Below are 20,191 nucleotides of genomic sequence, written 5' to 3'. Positions count from 1 at the left end.
TTAAATACACATTCTGTCCATCTGCAGTAAAATGTTTCAATACACAAGAAGCACTGCAAATAACACAAGTGATTTCATCCTGATTTTCACTTTAATTTCACAACCCAACTATTGTTTCTGGAAACTAATGACCACATGCTATTTCTAGGTCAATGACTTGGAAGGTAATACCTCCTGGATGATTTTAATTCAGTAAAAAAGATAGCGGAAGACACGCAAGATTGTGGCATATATGCAAGGTGGCAAAGCAGGTGAAGCTCAAGCTGTGATGATATGAGAAGCAGTAAAAACCAACCTGATTTTGGACTTGGAAACTCTATGGCTGCAGGGAAACACACATCACGATGGCGAGGCATGAATGCACATTTACATTGATTTGCACTTCAAACAAGCAAGCAAAAATAAATAAATAGGACAACAAATCACAACATAGCAAGAATGGACAAAAGGGTGGGTGTGATACAAGCGGAGAATTGGAAAATGGCACATGAGAATATGTGCAGAACAGCCAAACGTGAGGACAGTACCATGACCAGGCACTGTGTATATAAAGCAAATGAACTGAAAATAAATTACAGAGCAATTGATGCCTGCTTATGAAGACCAGAACAGAAAAGTACTCTTAACAACTGTCATTACACTCATCATTTTTTTTTATAAATATGGCACTAAAATGACTGTTATTAGCAATTTTATTATTCTTTTCTTCAATAGCATACAGCCAGCTGCCACGAAAGGTGTGCATTCAGTTGTACTACAACAGGAGGCCCTGTGGGGATGCCATTGCTGCGAACAAAGGCTCAGAATTAAAGTGGGAGTGTGAGAGAGAATAAGTGAAAGAGGGGGGTGAGAGAGGAGAGAGGAGAGAGAGAGGGAGAGAGAGAGAGAGAGAGAGAGAGAGAGAGAGAGAGAGAGAGAGCAAGGGTGAGTGTGAGTGTGAGTGTGAGAGTGAGAGTGAGAGTGAGAGAGAGAGAGAGAGACAGAGAGAGCAAGGGTGAGTGTGAGAGTGAGAGTGAGAGAGTCAGCCAGGAATATGATGATCACTGCAAAATATCGTTAGTGCAGGAAGAGTGGGGAGCGAAGAAGAGTGCAAATGCATTGGAATGAAATAAATAAGGCTGTCTGTTGTGTTACACAATCACCAAAACTGCAGGCAGAGTCCGATGGCTTCAATTTCACCACCACCTGCTGCTTCTGTGTTGGCAGATTCTGACTCACTCGCAGGGATGCTTGCTGGGTCAGGGAAGTTAGGTTAAAAATAAGAAGAAAAAATGGGGGTAAAAACAGGAAAAAGCAGCAAATTAAGATTGTGGATACAAATTTGGAAAAAGAAGCAAAAGAGAAATCTCAGTCATAAAATGTCAAAAATGCACACAACATTAACATAACTCTCATTGAAGATATACATATATACCCTCTTCTGGTCAAACTGCCAAAATCAAGACTCTCTGCTCACCTTCACTCTTTCATTCCTCTTTTCTCTGGCCTCTGGAACAAACTCCCTCACTCTCTTCAATCCCACTCATCCCTCCAGGTCGTTAAAACAGCTGTTCACCACCATCTCTTATCTTCCCCCATCCAAAACCTTGATCTTTTCTACCCCTGTTAATTCACCCCAGATCCACTTTTCTGAAATACCGACTTCTTTCCTGGAAGTCATAGCAGTGTCCAGATGTTTTTTGTTTTTTTAACTCTCCCACCCCCCACGCCCCTTCCCTTGCCCCAAGCCCTCTTCCTCCCACAGATCTCCCGATGTCCCTGCTCTCAAATGTTGTACTTGTGTGCTTCCCCCTCTCTCCCCATCTTGTCTCCCCCGCTCCCTTCATCACATGTTTTATGTGTCTGTGCATGTTTTCATGTTCAATGTGCTAGCTCTTACATGAGCCTCGATCTTGTATACAAAAAATAAATAAAAATAAATCGTGCTTACCCGTGTTTAATCGTCTGTTGGTTCCTGCCGCGTTTTCAGGCCTGGTTGTCTAGGCCCCGAGGCATTGTTGTTTCCTCTTGGCGGTCGTTTGTGGTCCATTTACTTTCGTTTGTGGGCCATTTTTCCAGTTTTTTTTTGACCCCATACTTCCCCGAACATCTTACCCTCTGTTTCGTCTTAATACAAAAAAAAAAGAATAAAAAAAATATAAAAATAATCTAATTTCCTTCTCTTTCCCGTGTTCGTTCGTTCTTCGACCCTGTGTGTCGCCCCACCCATTTTTTCTGTTTTTTTCCTCTCCTTCCTTCATAACTCAATCCTATCCAGCTAAAACACACCTTTCCAATTCAGTTACCACCATACTTCTTCAACTTTATCCTTCTTCCTCTGATCCACTTTCACTTAACCTTCAAAAAAACATATTAACGAAGAATTTAAAAAGTAGGCCTCTTCTCCCATAATAACATATTGCTTATACACCACCCCGTTCCTTTGTTCTCTGCTCTCCTTTCTGTCAAACTCCTATCCTTCTGTTCCTGCTTCTGAACCTGTGCTGGAATCCTTAATCCCCCTTAGGAATCGTTCATACCCTCATTTAGGGAATTTCCACAGATAGTTTTCATGGCTTAGTTTGAAAATGTTTCAACTTTCCCCTGAAGTGTTTTATTCTGTTCTGTTATAACACATTTTTCTTCTTCTTCTTAAAAAGGTTGTTTTCGAGTTGCTTACCAAATCTCTTCATTTCAAATAAAAATTCCATCTCTTACAACTCTTCCTTCCTACATTCCCTAAACTCACCTGCATTCCACCCCTCCTTCAACGTTTTCAAACAGATCTCTGACTTGAAAATCACAAGAAACTCATTTTGCAATAAATGTTCGTTTTCCATTAATCATCGAACACTTTCTAAAATCGAAACTCATCCTTCCCCTCCTAAATTCCCCCCTCACCCATCCGTTTCAAATCTCCCCCCGTGCCCCTCCCCTCATAAACTCCCCACTCGCTCCTCCCCTCCGAAACTTCCCCCTCCCTTCCAAAACTCCCCCCTCACTCTTCCCCTCCAAAATACCCCCCTCACCCCTTCAATTCAAAACTCCCCCCTCCCCCTCCCATTCAAATCTCCCACCCTCATTTTTACTCCAATTCTCCCCTCTCACCCCTCCTCCTCAAAGTGCCCTCCCCGCTTCCTCTCCCTTCCAACTCTTACCTCCATCTCCTCCAACCTTCTTTCTCGCTCTGCCACCCTAAAAACAAAAAATCCTTCCCTTTCTCCGAGCTCTTCTGAAATCTCTGACACACAATCAACAGCTCTTCATTAACCTCTTCATTAACGGTATGGACCTCCAACATCCGGGGGTTTCGCTCAAACCTGATTGATCTCTCCCTACAGGTTGCTTCTGACAAACCAGACATAATCTGCTTAACAGAAACTTTCCTCCTTCAAGATGTCTCTGATTCCTTAATATCTCTCCCTGGTTTCTCCCTCCTCCGGTATGATAGACCTGAGCCTCGTCCTGGAGGTGGGGTTGCTATCTTTATAAAAAACTCTCTTCCTCACTCTCCCTGCACTGCCCTCTCTCCACCCCACCCCCAGTAGTAACTCTGGCTACGCTTCCCTTTCGCTCCCACCCAGGGGCGCTGTAAGGGGGGGAAAAGTTAGGATGATTCCAAGGGCCCTGCACTGACAGGGGCCCCAAAAATTATTAGAACATTAGGTTAAAATTCTCAATATTAAATTATTAACCAGGCTTTGCAGTCTTGCCATGCTGTCCATTGAAAGTCAGTTGGCTAGAAAGCTGGACTTCAAACACTTGATCAGTGACTTTGCTAGCAACAAGGCTCGGCGCTGGGCTCTTGGTGTGTAAGGCTGAGCAAGGACCAGTGATAACTAAATAGCATGGCGATGGATATTGGATCACTACACTTGGTATGTATACTTGTATGTATACTCTGCTGCTGATTTTATTATTTTGTTTGTTATATCATTCTAGAGATGATAATGTAAATTTAATTTAAGAGGTTAATGTATGTTGTAATTCTTACAATTAAAATTACATTTAGATTGTAAAAGATGGCCTATAGCACATTTCTTGTGTGGGTATCAGTCTTGCATCAAATAGCGAATTCCATACTGTATGCAGAAATATAAGCATTGTTTCAACCTCCTGGCAAAAATGTCGGGGAAAAAATGTGCGCGCGTGCTTCATAGGGGCCCATTGAATGAATGAATGAATGATCGTTTTAAGGCCATTTTTCCCGATAGAGTGGGGGTTAGCCTTGCGGGCCCCATGACAATCATGGTTCCCTGTTTGAGGCAATGTTTTTATGGCCGGATGCCCTTCCTGATGCCAACCCTTGGTCACACTCTTACGATGCGCAGGGATACGGTGTACCTATTCTAAATCAGGGTACACACCGTGATAATTTCATCCCAGCAAGCTGGTACTCAATTTGCCGACCTCGGAAGGATGACAGCTGAGTCAACCCCCCTGGCGTTAATTCAGCGATCGACCGGGATTCGAACCCAGGATCCTAGGATCCCAAGCTGGCACCCTAACCGCTAAGCCAAGACCAGGCTACCTCCTCCGGTAAAACACAGCAAATTCATAGGGGCCCATCATGATTGTGATATATTTTCATGGGGCCCAAAATCCCTGGCGGCGCCCCTGCTCCCACCTTTTGTTCATATGTGTTCTGTACCGTCCACCAAACAGTGATGACTCCATCTACATCTCGCTGTCTGATAACATGGACCAACTTCTATCTACTCATCCCAACTCTCTCTTCCTCATATGTGGTGATTTCAACTGTCATCATGCCAGCTGGCTGGGTGTGGGTACCTCTCTCACCAGCCACGGCACCTCAGCAAAGGACTTCTGCGACTCACTGGGACTGACACAATCTGTCAATTTCCTGACCCGGATCTCAGTCAACGGAGCATCTTCTCTTCTCGACTTGGTTTTGACAAACTTCCCTGCAAATGTCTGCTGCTCTTTTTCTGCTCCAATTGGTTCATCTCACCATATGCTTCTTAAAGTAGACGTCTTTCTGGCCATTCTCAGAGAGCCTCCTCAACATCGACGAGTCTGGAATTTCACTCAGGCCAACTGGCACAGTCTTCAAGGAGCCATAAATCATCTGGACTGGTCTCCCATCTCTACTGCCTCTGACATCAACTTATCCTGGGAATTCTTCCAAAGTAAACTGCTCTCTCTCATGCACACATTTATCCCATCCCGTCTTCAGTTGTCATACTCTTCCTCTCGTCCATGGTACACGGAATCTTGTGGTGAGGCAGTTGCCCTGAAACAATTTGCCTTCGCCTCCTGGAAGGCAAATCCAATGGAAGGCAATCTCATTTCCTTTCACAAAGCCGAGAACAAGTGTGTGTCTACCCTCAGGAGAGCCAGGAAACAATATCTCGATACTCTCAAACCTGTCTCCCTCTTCCAAATCCTGGTGGCGTCTTGTCAAATCTGTTTCTGATGTTTGTTCCCCCTCCATCCCCTCCCCTTACCTAAAACAGCTACACAGCTGACTCCGCACATGAAAAAGCTGAATGCCTCAACTCTGTGTTTGCCTCAAAATCTTGTGTTCCAAACCTGTCTCTCTCTGCACCCACTGTACCCAGTCATATCCAGCTGCTCCTGGACTCTGTGTCCTTCTCTCCTGACAAGGTGGAGAAGTTTCTGTCAATCCTCGACTCGGATTCTGCAACTGGACCAGATGGCATCAGCCCACGGATCCCAAAATCCTGCTCTGCCATGCTTTCATACTCTCTCTCTGTTCTCTTCACCCTCTCTTTTGCTCAAGGTCATCTGCCATCGGCTTGGAAATCAGCCAATATTACCGCTGCACACAAAAAAGGTGCAAAAACAGATCCTTGCAATGACAGACCAATCAGCCTGCTCCCAATCATCAGCAAAGTCATGGAATCCATCATTGCTTCGCATATCAAATCCTTCCTCTTCTCCAATAGCTTGATCTCTGATCATCAATTTGGATTCAGACCAGGTGACTCTACTCTGAACATGCTGCTTCTGCTGTCTCAACAATGGATTGAGGTCCTCAATGTCAAACAGGAAATTAGAGCTGTCTCCCTTGACATATCACGTGCCTTCGATACGGTCTGGCACCCCGCTCTGCTCACCAAACTCTCCTCCTATGGTATCCATGGAAATCTCCATGCATGGCTTGTGGACTTCTTCGTAGACAACGTGTGGCCCTGAATGGGTTTCTCTCATGTCCCCTTTCTGTTCTGGCTGGAGTTCCCCAAGGTAGTGTTCTGGGCCCTGTGCTTTTTCTGGTCTTCATCAATGATCTCGCTGACTCTCTGGAAAATCTCCTCTATCTCTTTGCTGATGACTCCACTCTCTGCCGCTCCATACCTCATCACTCAGATCGGCAGTCCACAGCCTCCTCACTCTCTACAGACCTGGTCAAAATCACAGACTGGTCAAACAAGTGGAACATGTCTTTCAATCCTGACAAATCTCACACTCTCACTATGTCTCTTCGAAAAGACCGTCTGGACAACCCTCCCATCTACTTTCTCAACAATCCTCTCCAAGAAATTGTCACTCAATCTCTTTGGTTTCACAATCTGCCATGATCTTTCCTGGGAAAAACACATTTCCAAGCTGGCCTCCAAAGCCAGTCGCCGACTGGGCATCCTCCGTCGTGCGAAGTCCTTCCTTGGCACACCTGAGCTCCACACCACATTCAAGGCTTTCATCCGCAGCTCAATGGAATACTACTCTCCCCTATGGGTTGGTGCTCCTGCCTCACACCCCGCTCGGCTTCACGCTGTTGAAACCAAAGCTTTCAGAATCATTGGAATCTCCCGCGATGAAGCCGATTGTGAGGGCCTTTCACTCACTCACCGCAGGCAGGTTGGTGGTCTTTCTCTCTTCTAGACTCCTCTCTGGCCTTGCTCCCCCTGCTCTGTCTGTGCTCTGTCCCCCAAGTACTCCTACTGCAACCCTTCATGTGTTGTGTTGTGTTGAAACTGTGCATGCGTTTCATGTGTTGAAACTGCGCATGCGCAAGCTTGGAGGTCTCGTCTCTTCAAAGCTGTCCATGCGCGCTCGCTTTCGAAGTTAAGTAACTTTTCACAATTGTGTTTTTGTCGAAACTGTATCTTTCTCTCGGTGTATGTACCTATTGGGGTGTCTTTAATAGTATTCTTGGTGTTGGTTTTTCATACCTGTGTACAGAATCGTCGGTCTTTCGTATCGCGTATTCTGAGGCCTAAGTGTAGTACTAGGCTACCGCGTCCGACCTTGGCTTGAGGCTTTGTTTTTGTCTCAGCGGTTCTCCGATCGCGCTGCAATTACTTTCCGGTCTCTGTTTTTCACGGTATTTTCACCCCATACTTCCTTGTTTTAAAATCTCAAAAAAAACAAAAAAAAAAACATTTCCTTCCGTTCTTATTCGTTTATTCGTTCTTATTTGTTCGTTCGTTCTTCGACCACGTTGTTTGTGATCACGTTGTTAAAAAATGTCTCGTCTGTCCCCTGAAGACCTGTATTCTGTCATATTCTATAACACCTTTTTCTTCTTCTTCTATAAGTATAAAAGGATGCTTTCGACTTGCTCACCAAATCTATTCATTCTAAAAAAAAAATCCATATCTTATAGTGCATCCTTCATTCATTCCCTAAACTCTCCAGCACTCCATCCTCCCTCCAGCATCCTCAAACGTATTTTTGACTCGAATGTCTCAAGAAACTCATTTTGCAATAAATGTTCGTTTCCCATTAATCGTACACTTTTCAAAATCCTATCACCCCAAAATCCCATTTCCCATCACCCCTCCCCTCTAAATCTACCCCCTTGCCCCTCCCCTCCAAATCATCCCCATCACCCATCTCTTTCAAATCTTCCCCCTTGCCCCTCCCCTACAAATCTTCCCAATCACCCATTCCTTTCAAATCTCCCCCCACACCCCTCCCCTCCAAGACTCTCCCTCGCTCCTCCCCTCCTAGACTCCCCTCTCACCCCTCCTCCTCAAAGCATCCTCCCCGCTTCTTCCCCCTTCCAACTTTCACCTTCGTCTCCCTCAACCTTCTGCCTCGCTCTTCCCCCTCGTCAAATAACACCTAACTCCGCCTCTCCCAATCACCATCAAACCTTTTGTCCACCCCATTCTTCCCTTTCTCCAAGCTATTCTGTAATCTCCGACACACCTTCAACAGCTCTCCCTACCTCTTCCTCCTCTTCCACATCTTACCCTACAGCTCCCCCCCCCCACCCTCCCCCTGTTCTGTACCCGATGCACCCCCTTCCTCTTCCTTAACAGAATGGACCTCAAACATCCGGGGCCTTCCCTCAAACTTGTCTGATCTCTCCATACAGGTTGCTTCTGACAAACCAGACGTGATCTGCTTAACAGAAACTTTCCTCCTTCATGATGTCTCTGATTCCTTGGTATCTCTCCCAGGTTACTCCCTCCTCCGGTATGATAGACCTGAGCCTCGTCCGGAGGTGGGGTTGCTATCTTTATAAAAAAAACTCTCTTCCTCACTCGCCCTGCACTGCCCTCTCTCCACCTCACCCCCAGGAATACCTTTGGCTACGGCTTCCCCTTCGCTCCCACCTTTTGTTCATATGTGTGTTGTACCGTCCACCAAACAGTGATGACTCCATCTACATCTAACTGTCTGAGAATATGGACCAACTTCTATCTACCCATCCCAACTCTCTCTTCCTCATATGTGGTGATTTCAACTGTCACCATGCCAGTTGGCTGGGAGTGGGTACCTCTCTCACCAGCCATGGCTCTTCAGCAAAGGACTTCTGTGACTCACTGGGACTGACACAATCTGTCAATTTCCCGACCCGGATCTCAGTCAACGGAGCATCTTCTCTTCTGGACTTGGTTATGACTAACTTCCCTGAAAATGTCTGCTGCTCTTCTTCTGCTCCAATCGGCTCTTCTGATCATGTGCTTGTTAAAGTGGACATCTCTCTGACCATTCTCAGAGAGCCTCCTCAGCGGACGAGTCTGGCATTTCACTCAGGCCAACTGGCACGGTCTTCAAGCAGCCATCAATCATCTGGACTGGTCTCCCATCTCTCCTGCCTCTGACATAAATTCTTCCTGGGAATTCTTCCAAAGCAAACTGCTCTCTCTCATGCACAGATTTATCCCATCTCGTCTTCTGTTGTCATACCCTTCCTCCTGTCCATGGTACACGGAATCTTGTGGTGAGGCTATTTCCCAGAAACAATTTGCTTTCGTCTCCTGGAAAGCAAATCCAACGGAAGGAAATCTCATTTCCTTTCACAAAGCCCGAAACAAGTGTGTGTCCACCCTCAGGAGAGCCAGGAAACAATATCTCTCCGTTCTCAAGACCGAACTCTCTTATCTGTCTCCCTCTTCCAAATCCTGGTGGCGTCTGGTCAAATCTGTTTCTGGTGTTTGTTCCCCCTCCATCCCCTCCCTCACCTCAAATGGCCACACGGCTGACTCCGCACGTGAAAAAGCTGAATGACTCAACTCTGTGTTTGCCTCTAAATCTTGTGTCCCAAACCCATCCCTCTCTGTACACACCATACCCAGTCATACCCAGCTGCTCCTGGACTCTGTGCCCTTTCCTCCTGACAAGGTGGAAAAGTTTCTGTCAACCCTCGACTCGGATTCTGCAACTGGACCTGATGGCATCAGCCCACTGGTCCTAAAATCCTGTTCTTCCGCTCTTTCACTCCCTCTCTCTGTTCTCTTCACCCTCTCTTTTGCTCAAGGTCATCTTCCATCTGCTTGGAAATCTGCCAACATCACCGCTTTGCACAAAAAAGGTGCAAAAACAGATCCCAGCAACTACAGACCAATCAGCCTTCTCCCAATTATCAGCAAAGTCATGGAATCCATCATTGCTTCAGATATGAAATCTTTCCTCTTCTCCAATGGCTTGATCTCTGTTCATCAATTTGGTTTCAGACCTGGACACTCTACTCTGGACATGCTGCTTCTGCTTTCTCAACAATGGATGGAGGTCCTCAATGCCAAACAGGAAATTAGAGCAGTCTCCCTTGACATATCACGTGCCTTCGATACGGTCTGGCACCCCGCTCTGCTCACCAAACTCTCCTCTTTTGGTATCCATGGAAATCTCCACGCATGGCTGGCGGACTTCCTCTCAAGTCGTAGTCAACGTGTGGCCCTGAATGGGTTTCTCTCATCTCCTCTTCCTGTTCAGGCTGGAGTTCCACAAGGCAGTGTTCTGGGCCCTCTGCTTTTTCTGGTGGTCTTCATCAATGATCTCTCTGACTCTCTTGAAAATCCTCTATCTCTTTGCTGATGACTCTACTCTCTGTCGCTCCATTCTTCATCCCTCAGATCGGCAGTCTGCAGCCTCCTCACTCTCTGCAGACCTGGACAAAATCACAGACTGGGCAAACAAGTGGAACATGTCTTTCAATCCTGACAAATCTCACACTCTTACGATGTCTCTCCGAAAAGACCGACTGGACAACCCTCCCATCCACTTTCTGAATAATCCTCTCCAAGAAGTTCTGTCACTCAAGCTTTTGGGTCTCACTATCTGCCATGATCTTTCCTGGGAAAACCACATTTCAAATCTGGCCTCCAAAGCCAGTCGCCGACTGGGCATCTTCCGTCGTGCGAAGTCCTTCCTTGGCACACCTGAGCTCCTCACCACATACAAGGCTTTCATCCGCAGCTCAATGGAATACTGCTCTCCCCTCTGGGCTGGTGCTCCTGCCTCACACCTAGCTCGTCTTCACGCTGTTGAAACCAAAGCATTCAGAATCATTGGAATCTCCCGCGATGAAGCTAACTCCAAGGGCCTCTCACTCACTCACCGCAGGCAGGTTGGTGGTCTTTCCGTCTTCTACCGACTCCTCTCTGGCCTTGCCCCCCCAGCTCTCTCTGGGCTCTGTCCTGCAAATATTCCTACAGGTCGCACAAGATCTGCCTGCAACCCTCTTATGGTCAAACTGCCAAAATCAAGACTCTCTGCTCACCTTCACTCCTTCATTCCTCTTTTCTCCCGCCTCTGGAACAAACTCCCTCACTCTCTTCAATCCCACTCCACCCTCCAGGTCTTTAAAACAGCTGTTCACCACCATCTCTTATCTTCCCCCATCCAAAACCTTGATCTTTTCTACCCCTGCTAATTTCACCCCAATTCCACTTTTTTGAAATACCAACTTCTGTCCTGGAAGTCCTTGGTGTCCTTGTGCTTTATACTTCTCACCCCCCCCCCACCCCCCCCACGCCTCCTCCCCCCAAGCCCTCTCCCTTCCACACATCTCCCTGTTCTCAAATGTTGTGTTTGTGTGCTTCCCCTTCTCTCCCCATGTTGTTTTCCGCTCCCTCTTTTTATATATTTTGTTTGTCTGGTTGATTTGTTTGTGAAGTAATCGTTAGCTCTTTCACGAGCCTCGATTCAGTATACAAAAAAAAAAAAAAAACCTCTTCTCGTGAAACTGCCAAAATCAAGACTCTCTGCTCACCTTCACTCTTTCATTCCTCTTTTCTCTCCCGCCTCTGGAACAAACTCCCTCACTCTCTTCAATCCCACTCACCCCTCCAGGTCTTTAAAACAGCTGTTAACCACCATCTCTTATCTTCCCCCATCCAAAACCTTGATCATTTCTACCTCTGTTAATTCACCCCAGATCCACTTTTCTGAAATACCGACTTCTTTCCTGGAAGTTCTAGCATTGTCCATGTGTTTTTTTTACCTCTCCCACCCTCCACCCCCATTCCCTCGCCTCCTCCCCCCAAGCCCGCTACCTCCCACAGATCTCCCGATGTCCCTGCTCTCAAATGTTGCACTTGTGTGCTTCCCCCTCTCTCTCCATCTTGTCTCCCGCTCCCTTTATTTCGTCTGACGTGTCCGGTTTTTTTTGGTCATTAATGTTAGCTCTTACATGAGCCTCAATCTTGTATACAACAAAAAAAAACAAAAAAAAAAAACATCTTTCACCAGCCATGCTTTCACCAGCTTTCACCATGGAGAAAGGATGAAAACACTCCACATTATCCATTAGTGTAATTAGCTGTCTCCCTTTTCCCCATTGAAACAATGGCACGGCATGCATTCACGGATTTTCATCGACCCTTGCGGATTATCGCCGACATTCACGGGTTTTGTCTCGCCATTTCCGGGACTTTCATAGATTATCGTCGACATTCTTGGGATATGCCTCACCATTTGGGGATTTTGCCTTGCCGTTTGCGGTTTGTTCCTCGCTATTCACGGATTTTCGTGATTAGGGAACCAATCCCCTCCATTCGATATTTCTACCGGCAGTAAAGCAGATGTGATGTTGTCGCTAATGCAGGATTGATTTACACCCCATTTACATTCACATGAGGCCTCGGAAAAATCCATATGTAACACATGCAAATCCCATGCCCAGCTCACATGGGGTAGCCCACAAAAAACCATGCCCTGCCCACATGGGCGAGCCCACAAAAAACCCATGCACTGCCCACGTGGGCAAGCCAGCTGGCACCCTGGTGGAGCCTATGGACAAATCCAGCTGGGGCCTACGTGCGAGTACACACATGGGACCCACAAGTTAGCCCACATTGGACTCATATGAGCCCTCGCATACACATAGGACCCAGCTGTACGTGCTGGCTGGGATTCGGCCTTCTTTTCGCTCATGGAGCTAAAAGGAACGAGCGGTAAACTACATTGCATTCTACTACAGCACTAGACGCACACACCTGCCCTGTGAAATAAAAAAAACACAAGCACCACCAACTTTAGATCTTATAATCACATCACAAGACATTTTACCATGTTTTTCCTCATCTTTGCCATCATCCTCATTCTCTGGGTCAATGTCCTCAGCCTGCGTGATCCAGTCCAGGTAACCCTTTAGATCTTCTTCTAACTGCTGTTTCTCTCGAAGCTTCTGGAAGTCTCCACGGGCTTTGGCTTTCTCACGTTCCTTGGAGAATTCACTAAGTAAACAAAATATTCATCAAAATCGCATCGTAATGTTCATTTCAAAGTGGGAGGAAAAGTGAGTGGGTGATTGGTGACAAAATTTGCTTCTTTCAATATGCTGCATAATTGCAATATATAGGTAGAGAGACAATATTTAGATAAAATGCAAATTCAGTAGTGGTACAACCTCAATGAAGTAACTCCAGTACTTCATCTTAATGATTATATAGATTTAGGCTCAACGAGGCAATCAAAGCAAGCATCGTGAAAACATCACGAGATGCAAATGTACAGTAATGCAGATCATTTCGCAAGGCCACGAGAGGATAGTTACATGATCAAATCAAACTAGTGTCGGATATCAACATTTTAATGGAAACGGTGATCGATATTCCAGGTGGCAGATGTTTCAGGTAGAGAGACAATATTTACCTATATATTTCAATATATAGGTAATATATATTACCTATATATTACCTATATATTACCTATATATTACTATATATTACTATATATATTACCTATATATTACTATATATTACCTATATATTACTATATATTACTATATATATTACCTATATATTACCAATAATATATATTACCTATATATTACCTATATATTACCTATATATTACTATATATTACTATATATATTACCTATATATTACCAATAATATATATTACCTATATATTACCTATATATTACCTATATATTACTATATATATATATTACTATATATATTACCTATATATTACTATATATTACCTATATATTACTATATATATTACCTATATATTACCAATAATATATATTACCTATATATTACCTATATATTACCTATATATTACTATATATTACCTATATATTACTATATATTACTATATATATTACCTATATATTACCAATAATATATATTACCTATATATTTTCAATAATATATCTTCCTATATATTTCAATATATAGGTAGAGAGACAATATTTAGATAAAATGCAAATTCAGTAGTGGTACAACCTCAATGAAGTAACTCCAGTACTTCATCTTAATGATTATATAGATTTAGGCTCAACGAGGCAATCAAAGCAAGCATCGTGAAAACATCACGAGATGCAAATGTACAGTAATGCAGATCATTTCGCAAGGCCACGAGAGGATAGTTACATGATCAAATCAAACTAGTGTCGGATATCAACATTTTAATGGAAACGGTGATCGATATTCCAGGTGGCAGATGTTTCAGGTAGAGAGACAATATTTACCTATATATTTCAATATATAGGTAATATATATTACCTATATATTACCTATATATTACCTATATATTACTATATATATATATTACTATATATATTACCTATATATTACTATATATTACCTATATATTACTATATATTACTATATATATTACCTATATATTACCAATAATATATATTACCTATATATTTTCAATAATATATCTACCTATATATTTCAATATATAGGTAGAGAGACAATATTTAGATAAAATGCAAATTCAGTAGTGGTACAACCTCAATGAAGTAACTCCAGTACTTCGTCTTAATGATTATATAGATTTAGGCTCAACGAGGCAATCAAAGCAAGCATCGTGAAAACATCACGAGATGCAAATGTACAGTAATGCAGATCATTTCGCAAGGCCACGAGAAGATAGTTACATGATCAAATCAAACTAGTGTCGGATATCAACATTTTAATGGAAACGGTGATCGATATTCCAGGTGGCAGATGTTTCAGGATTTCAGCATGATTTGGAACTCAGATTTCAGCACAATTGCCGCAATGAATGTTGAGAATCATGAAGAATCGATGGTAAATTATGATACAATTCTCCAGTGAAAAACCGCACCGTGATTTCCCAAGGACATAACGTACACCACCTGTTTGTTCACTTTGCTATGGTGGGGCCTTCCTTCGACCATATTCAACAGGTGGTTCCACAGTGCACTCATAAAAACAAGCTTAGGCTGCAAAATTTGTTTTTTTGGTGGAGAAAGGGTTTCGTGTAAAGTAAATGAAAAGCACTCTTGCTGGTTTATACAGGTGTCCCTTAAGAACAAGCAAACAAACAATTGAACAGAGTAACAAAGACATTTGAATTCTCACCAGCTGGCACAACTCTCTTCATTCTCGACTGTTTATTTGTACACTAAGTCGAGGCTCGTGTAAGGGCTAACACATAGGACATATAATAAAGGGAGCGGGAAACAAGAGGGGAAGAGAGGGAAGCACAACAACACCAGGGAGCAGGGACATCGGATATTGTAGATTTAATATAAGATGTTGCCGATCCTTGTCATATTTATTCAGTTACCGCGGTTAAATGTAGTCAAATATGGTAAATCAAAGTTCAAGAGCTGGAAATATTTAAATCAAATCAGTCCTTAAGTAAACCGCAGGTAAAATGAGAGTCGCGTTTTGATCTCACGTAACCTTTTCCTAATTACAAGGATCATCACCGGGGTTCCACTGTGCAAGTCGGAGCAATTTGCTTACCCACTCAACACACCCAAGACGAGGTTGAGAACAAAGAATGAGCCAAAGATGACAAGACTAACAAAGTAGATCCATGGAAGCTCGTAGCCGATGGCATCCTGCATCTGAAAGACAATCAAATTGAGCAATTAAAGGGGAAAACAGCAGCCAATGTCATTCATCTTTAACCCTTTCAATGCAAGGAGAACTGAGATAAGCTATATGAGGTCGTTAGTTGTTATACTGCAGCACAGTTTACCCGTGCAGCTTACCCAATAGAGAACATCTGTCCAGCCTTCCATGGTGATACACTGGAAGACGGTGAGCATGGCAAATCCAAAGTTGTCAAAGTTGGTGATTCCATCGTTGGGACCTTCCCAGACAGAGCAACATTCAGTGCCAGAGTCGTCACACTTCCGGCCGTGACCAAAGGAAAATGCACAGGGTGCTGGTTGTTCTTCTGCCGTCACATCTGTGGTGGGAAGCAAACGTGACAGACGTACTGGTGAAAGAGCTGGACATTTTTATTACATTCCCATTTCCATGGTTGTAATCTTACAAGATGAAAGCAAAGGACACATTCAATGACGTGAATTCTTCATGATGCTTTGCAAACGTTTTTGCCAACACGAGGATTTCATTGTTTTAGTGGCATGTCATACATAAGATCCGCTTCGAACTGGGCAATCACCATCGTTTTTGAAATGGCAATATCTCATTACCTCCACCACTTAAGGTGGATGGAGGTTATGTTTTCACCACTGTTTGTTACTTCCAAAATCGAAGATTTTTCAAGTATATTGGTCGGTTGCGTTTGTTATTCTGTGTGTTTGTTTGGCAACGGCATACAGGTCACAATTCCAAACCAATAGTCATGAAACTTCACAAAGTTGTGGAAGTCGTCACAATTGAGAAGCCTATTGATTTTGAGGTCGAAGGTCATCTGGAGGTCGAATTTCTAAAATCAACATTTTTCATCCGATTGACTTTAAAATTGAACAGCATTTGCACATTGAGTCACTAAATAGGGAAACCAACTATTTTTGAGGTCAAAAGGTCAAAGTTCTACTCAAGGTCAAATTTCCAAAATCATAAATTTTCATCTGATTGACTTGAAAATTTAACAGCATTTCCATAGTGCCTCACTGAATTTGGAAACAAACTATTTTTGAGGTCAAAGGTCAACTCAAGGTGAAACTTCTAAAATCATCAATTTTCATCTGAAAAATCGTCACTTTTCATCCTTTTAATCTGAGCTTTGATCAAGATCGTCAATTTTAATCTTGATAAAATGGACAATTTGATGAATCAATGGCAACCTTTTTTGGGGGTGGTGGGGAGGTGGGGTGGATTTTGCAAGTATCGTGCTCTGCATGACGTCTTCTTGTTTGTCTGTGAGCAGTATACCTCAAAAAATTAGGGAAATATCTGGACGAAACCTGGTGGACAGGTTGGGTGTGTGACAAGGAAGAATTGATTCGATTTTGAAGAACCAGACCCGGATACTAGAATTTTTTAAGTGATTCTTCACCTTTGAGAGATAGAGCAAACAACGATATACCGTCGGACCCACTATTCACAGGGGATACGTTCTTGTAAAATGCCGCGAATTGCGAAACAGCGAATGCTGGGGCATTGTTTCAATCGAAAAAGGAGGGATAGCTTCCGGAGTTGCAAAAATCCGCTAATAGAGGCACAAACTGCGAATGGTGAGGCAAAAATCCGCGATTGGTGAGGCAAATCCCGAGAATGTCAACGATAATCCACGAAGGTCGATGAAAATCCCACGAACGTATGCCGCGGCATTGTTTCAATGGGGAAAAAGTGGGATAAATTATTGGTTCCAGGGGGTTCCTGATTCATAAAGGAGATTTTAAAAAGTTTAACACGTTTTCGACCCCAAATGCACATGATTATAGTTTCATAAAAAATGCCTACAAAGAAAACAAAAAAACCACAACACCAGGTACCATTTCCAATTTAATGAAGGAATGCGCTTACAGTTTATTAAAAGTGCTTTACCAGCTTAACCATACCGCACCGTGAAACAAAAAGAACACAACACCATCATGTTCGCGCCTCGTAGAAGATGTTTTTTTGTGTACGTATGTCCTGCTGCTTTATAAATGGCTGGTGAAAGATGGGTTTTATAAATGTGTCTGCTCGTGAATTTTTTTTGCACCCCTGAAAAACCGCGAATTTACGGAACACGGTAGCGAATAGGGGGGAAAAAACCGCAACTTCGCGGAACACGGCCGCCAATAAAAAAAACTGCGAATTTGCGGGACATTTTTCCACGAATAGAAAAACAGGTCGCATTTTTATCACCCGCGAATATGCGGAACCGCGAATACGCGGAACCTCAAATAGCAGGGTCTGACTGTATAGCACGATATCTCAAAAAGTTATGGACGGATTCGGACAAAACTCAGTGGATGATTTGGGTAGGTGACAAGAACAAGCCGAATAGATTTTCGTTCAGGTCCAGATGAAGATCCGGCCTATCAGTGGGAAACAAAATGTAAATTGTTCAGCCTATCGGCTGAACTTTCACGAGTGACGTTCACTCACTGCACAATTTAATCACTTAATCACTCACTCACTCATTTAATCACTCACTGCACAATTCAAATTTTCATTTATAGCTTCAACTGATTTAGGAGTGAAGAGAAGAGAAACACAAACAAATGGAGAAGCATAGGGAGAGAGAGGGAAAAGAGAGGGGAGGGAGAGGAGAGAGAGAGGAATGAGGAATTAGAGGGAGAAGAGAGAGGAGACAGAGAGAGAGGAGAGAGAGGAAAGAGGAAAATGAGAAGAAGAGTAGGGAGAGGTAAGGAGAGGTAGCAAGCTTACTGGTGCCAATAAAAAAGCACGTTTTGTGCATCTTCCCCATGAACAGCTCCAATCCAATGATGGCATAGATGATAATAACAAAGAGGACAAGAAGAGCGATGTGCAGCAGAGGAACCATTGCCTTGATTATGGAATTGAGGACAACCTGTAAACCTACACACAAGGAAATGTCACTGCTTATACAATTCCCACCCCAAAATAACAAAATTATTAAAAGTATGAACTCTATTCCTGGTGTCGTATCAACAACAGCCAGTTACGTTGGACTCTCTATAGCAACTACACAACTTAATAGTTTTTCCATTTCCAGAAGTAAACATCAGCCAGGTGTCATGGTGGAGTTATGTAGGTCTGAGTCTATCTCCTGTGAAGTTGTCGTGATGCGGCACAAGTTTTTATAACCATCTCTCGAACATCAACCATCTATTATAATCAGTATTCTCGTCGCAATCACCAACCTCAATTAAAGCTGGCAATTCACCACCTGCAATCCACGGGAAGTGTGGTGGCCAGCAAGGACTGCTGAATAAGTGTGGTGGCAATCCTTGCATGTTGTGAGGCATTGCCATGGTTGATTCTCCAAAATATTTACAGCACTGGGGTTTTCATAATGCACTCCTGCACAGTCTAGTGCAGTTTATCCTGATGTTTGTTTGTTTATTGTCCCCCGCCTCTCCGACAAGGTTGGAAACGGAGGACATTAAAATGAGCTCGTCTGATCGACCGACCAATCACCTGTTGATGTACTGCTGCGCATGCGATATTTCAAAAACTGTTGAACATTTTACTTTCACATTGCAGATATCGATGATGATGATGATGATGATGATGATGATGATGATGATGATGATGATGATGAAGATGAAGATGAATAGAGCCTGTGATTGATGCTGTGAAGAGAAACAGGTTGAGATGGTTTGGTCATGTGTTGAGGAAGGATGAAAGTGACTGGTTGAGAAGAGTGATGGAAATGAATGTAGAAGGAAGTAGAGGACAGGGAACACCGAGAAAGACTTGGCTAAAGATGGTGGAAGAAGAAATGCGGGCAAGGGGGTTAACAAGGAGAGATGCAGAAAATAGGGCAAAATGGAGAAGATTGTCATGGGGACCGCAAGGCTAACCCCCGCTCTTGCAGGGAAATGGCCTTAAAATACATGTTGTTGTTGTTGTTGTATTGCAGATATCTATTGCTCATGATATTTTCTCCACCTGGTTAGATCACCACTGTGATTGGCTGAATTATGTTGCCATGGCAACAATATTGGTAACTTGGCTTGTGTCCATGATATTTCAAAAAAGTGCAATATTTAGCTTTTATATACACATATGTATTCTTCATACCACCCAAAAGGTAGGGAACCTAGAGTATCAGTTCCTTGTTTGCTTTATGCTAGCATTGTCCATTATATCCCAGCCCTTCACATTGATGATGATGGTGTGAGTCGTCATTTTCGACAAATCTCTTCCCTTCATTGGCGTGCTCACTAAGCAGTGCGTTGTGCGACAACTGTATCGTCCAATGCGGGATCTACAGCATCTACCACAAACATTGCAGGTGTAGACTGGTCCTTGTGGAGATGGACGTTGGCAGGTTTTCCTTTCTTGCCTCCGCTGTCACTCGATAGCAAGTCTCCCACACAAAGAAGGCACAATATGAAGAGCTGTCGGTGAATTCCATCTCACCAAGTGAGTGCATATATGAATATCTATCCATAGAGTAGCAGACTTTCCTTCCTTTTCTCTCTCATGCAAGACCTGAGCTTTGCTGTACGGTGATCTATCTCTCTTTGTATTATTGCAGATGCATTGGTACAAGAAGCAGTTTTGTGCTTGCGACTTCATTCTAGAGCATCAATTATATTTCCCCGATATGTGCTCGTCCTTGATTTATCAAAAATGTAAAAAAGTATGAAATGCGCCTTCGTTTTGTAAATAAAAAACATGTTACATCTCCTGATAAGCTCTGGAAGAGAATGTGACAGGTG

General features: G+C 43.5%; 2 protein-coding genes across 2 annotated transcripts in view; both read right to left on the bottom strand.

Annotated features, from left to right (window-relative positions):
* LOC144892601 (uncharacterized) overlaps positions 1 to 20,191 on the bottom strand; it is a 1,198,808-nt gene that overhangs the window by 77,985 nt on the left and 1,100,632 nt on the right. The gene's annotated exons all lie outside the window — the stretch shown is intronic.
* The window catches only part of LOC137429749 (voltage-dependent L-type calcium channel subunit alpha-1D), a 519,508-nt gene that overhangs the window by 258,783 nt on the left and 240,534 nt on the right, over positions 1 to 20,191 (bottom strand). Inside the window, exons 6-11 of the mRNA XM_078779833.1 lie at positions 18,207 to 18,359; positions 15,626 to 15,825; positions 15,375 to 15,478; positions 12,709 to 12,875; positions 1,143 to 1,233; positions 296 to 322 (exon numbers count right to left, since the gene is read on the bottom strand). Coding sequence (XP_078635959.1) covers positions 296 to 322; positions 1,143 to 1,233; positions 12,709 to 12,875; positions 15,375 to 15,478; positions 15,626 to 15,825; positions 18,207 to 18,359 — 742 coding nt within the window. The remainder of the gene's footprint in view (positions 1 to 295; positions 323 to 1,142; positions 1,234 to 12,708; positions 12,876 to 15,374; positions 15,479 to 15,625; positions 15,826 to 18,206; positions 18,360 to 20,191) is intronic.

This window comes from Myxine glutinosa, chromosome 6 (assembly GCF_964187855.1).
Source record: "Myxine glutinosa chromosome 6, kmMyxGlut1.1, whole genome shotgun sequence".
NCBI lineage: Eukaryota > Metazoa > Chordata > Myxini > Myxiniformes > Myxinidae > Myxine > Myxine glutinosa.
The sequence above is the reverse complement of the archived record's forward strand: the minus strand, read 5'-3'. Positions and strand labels throughout refer to the sequence as shown.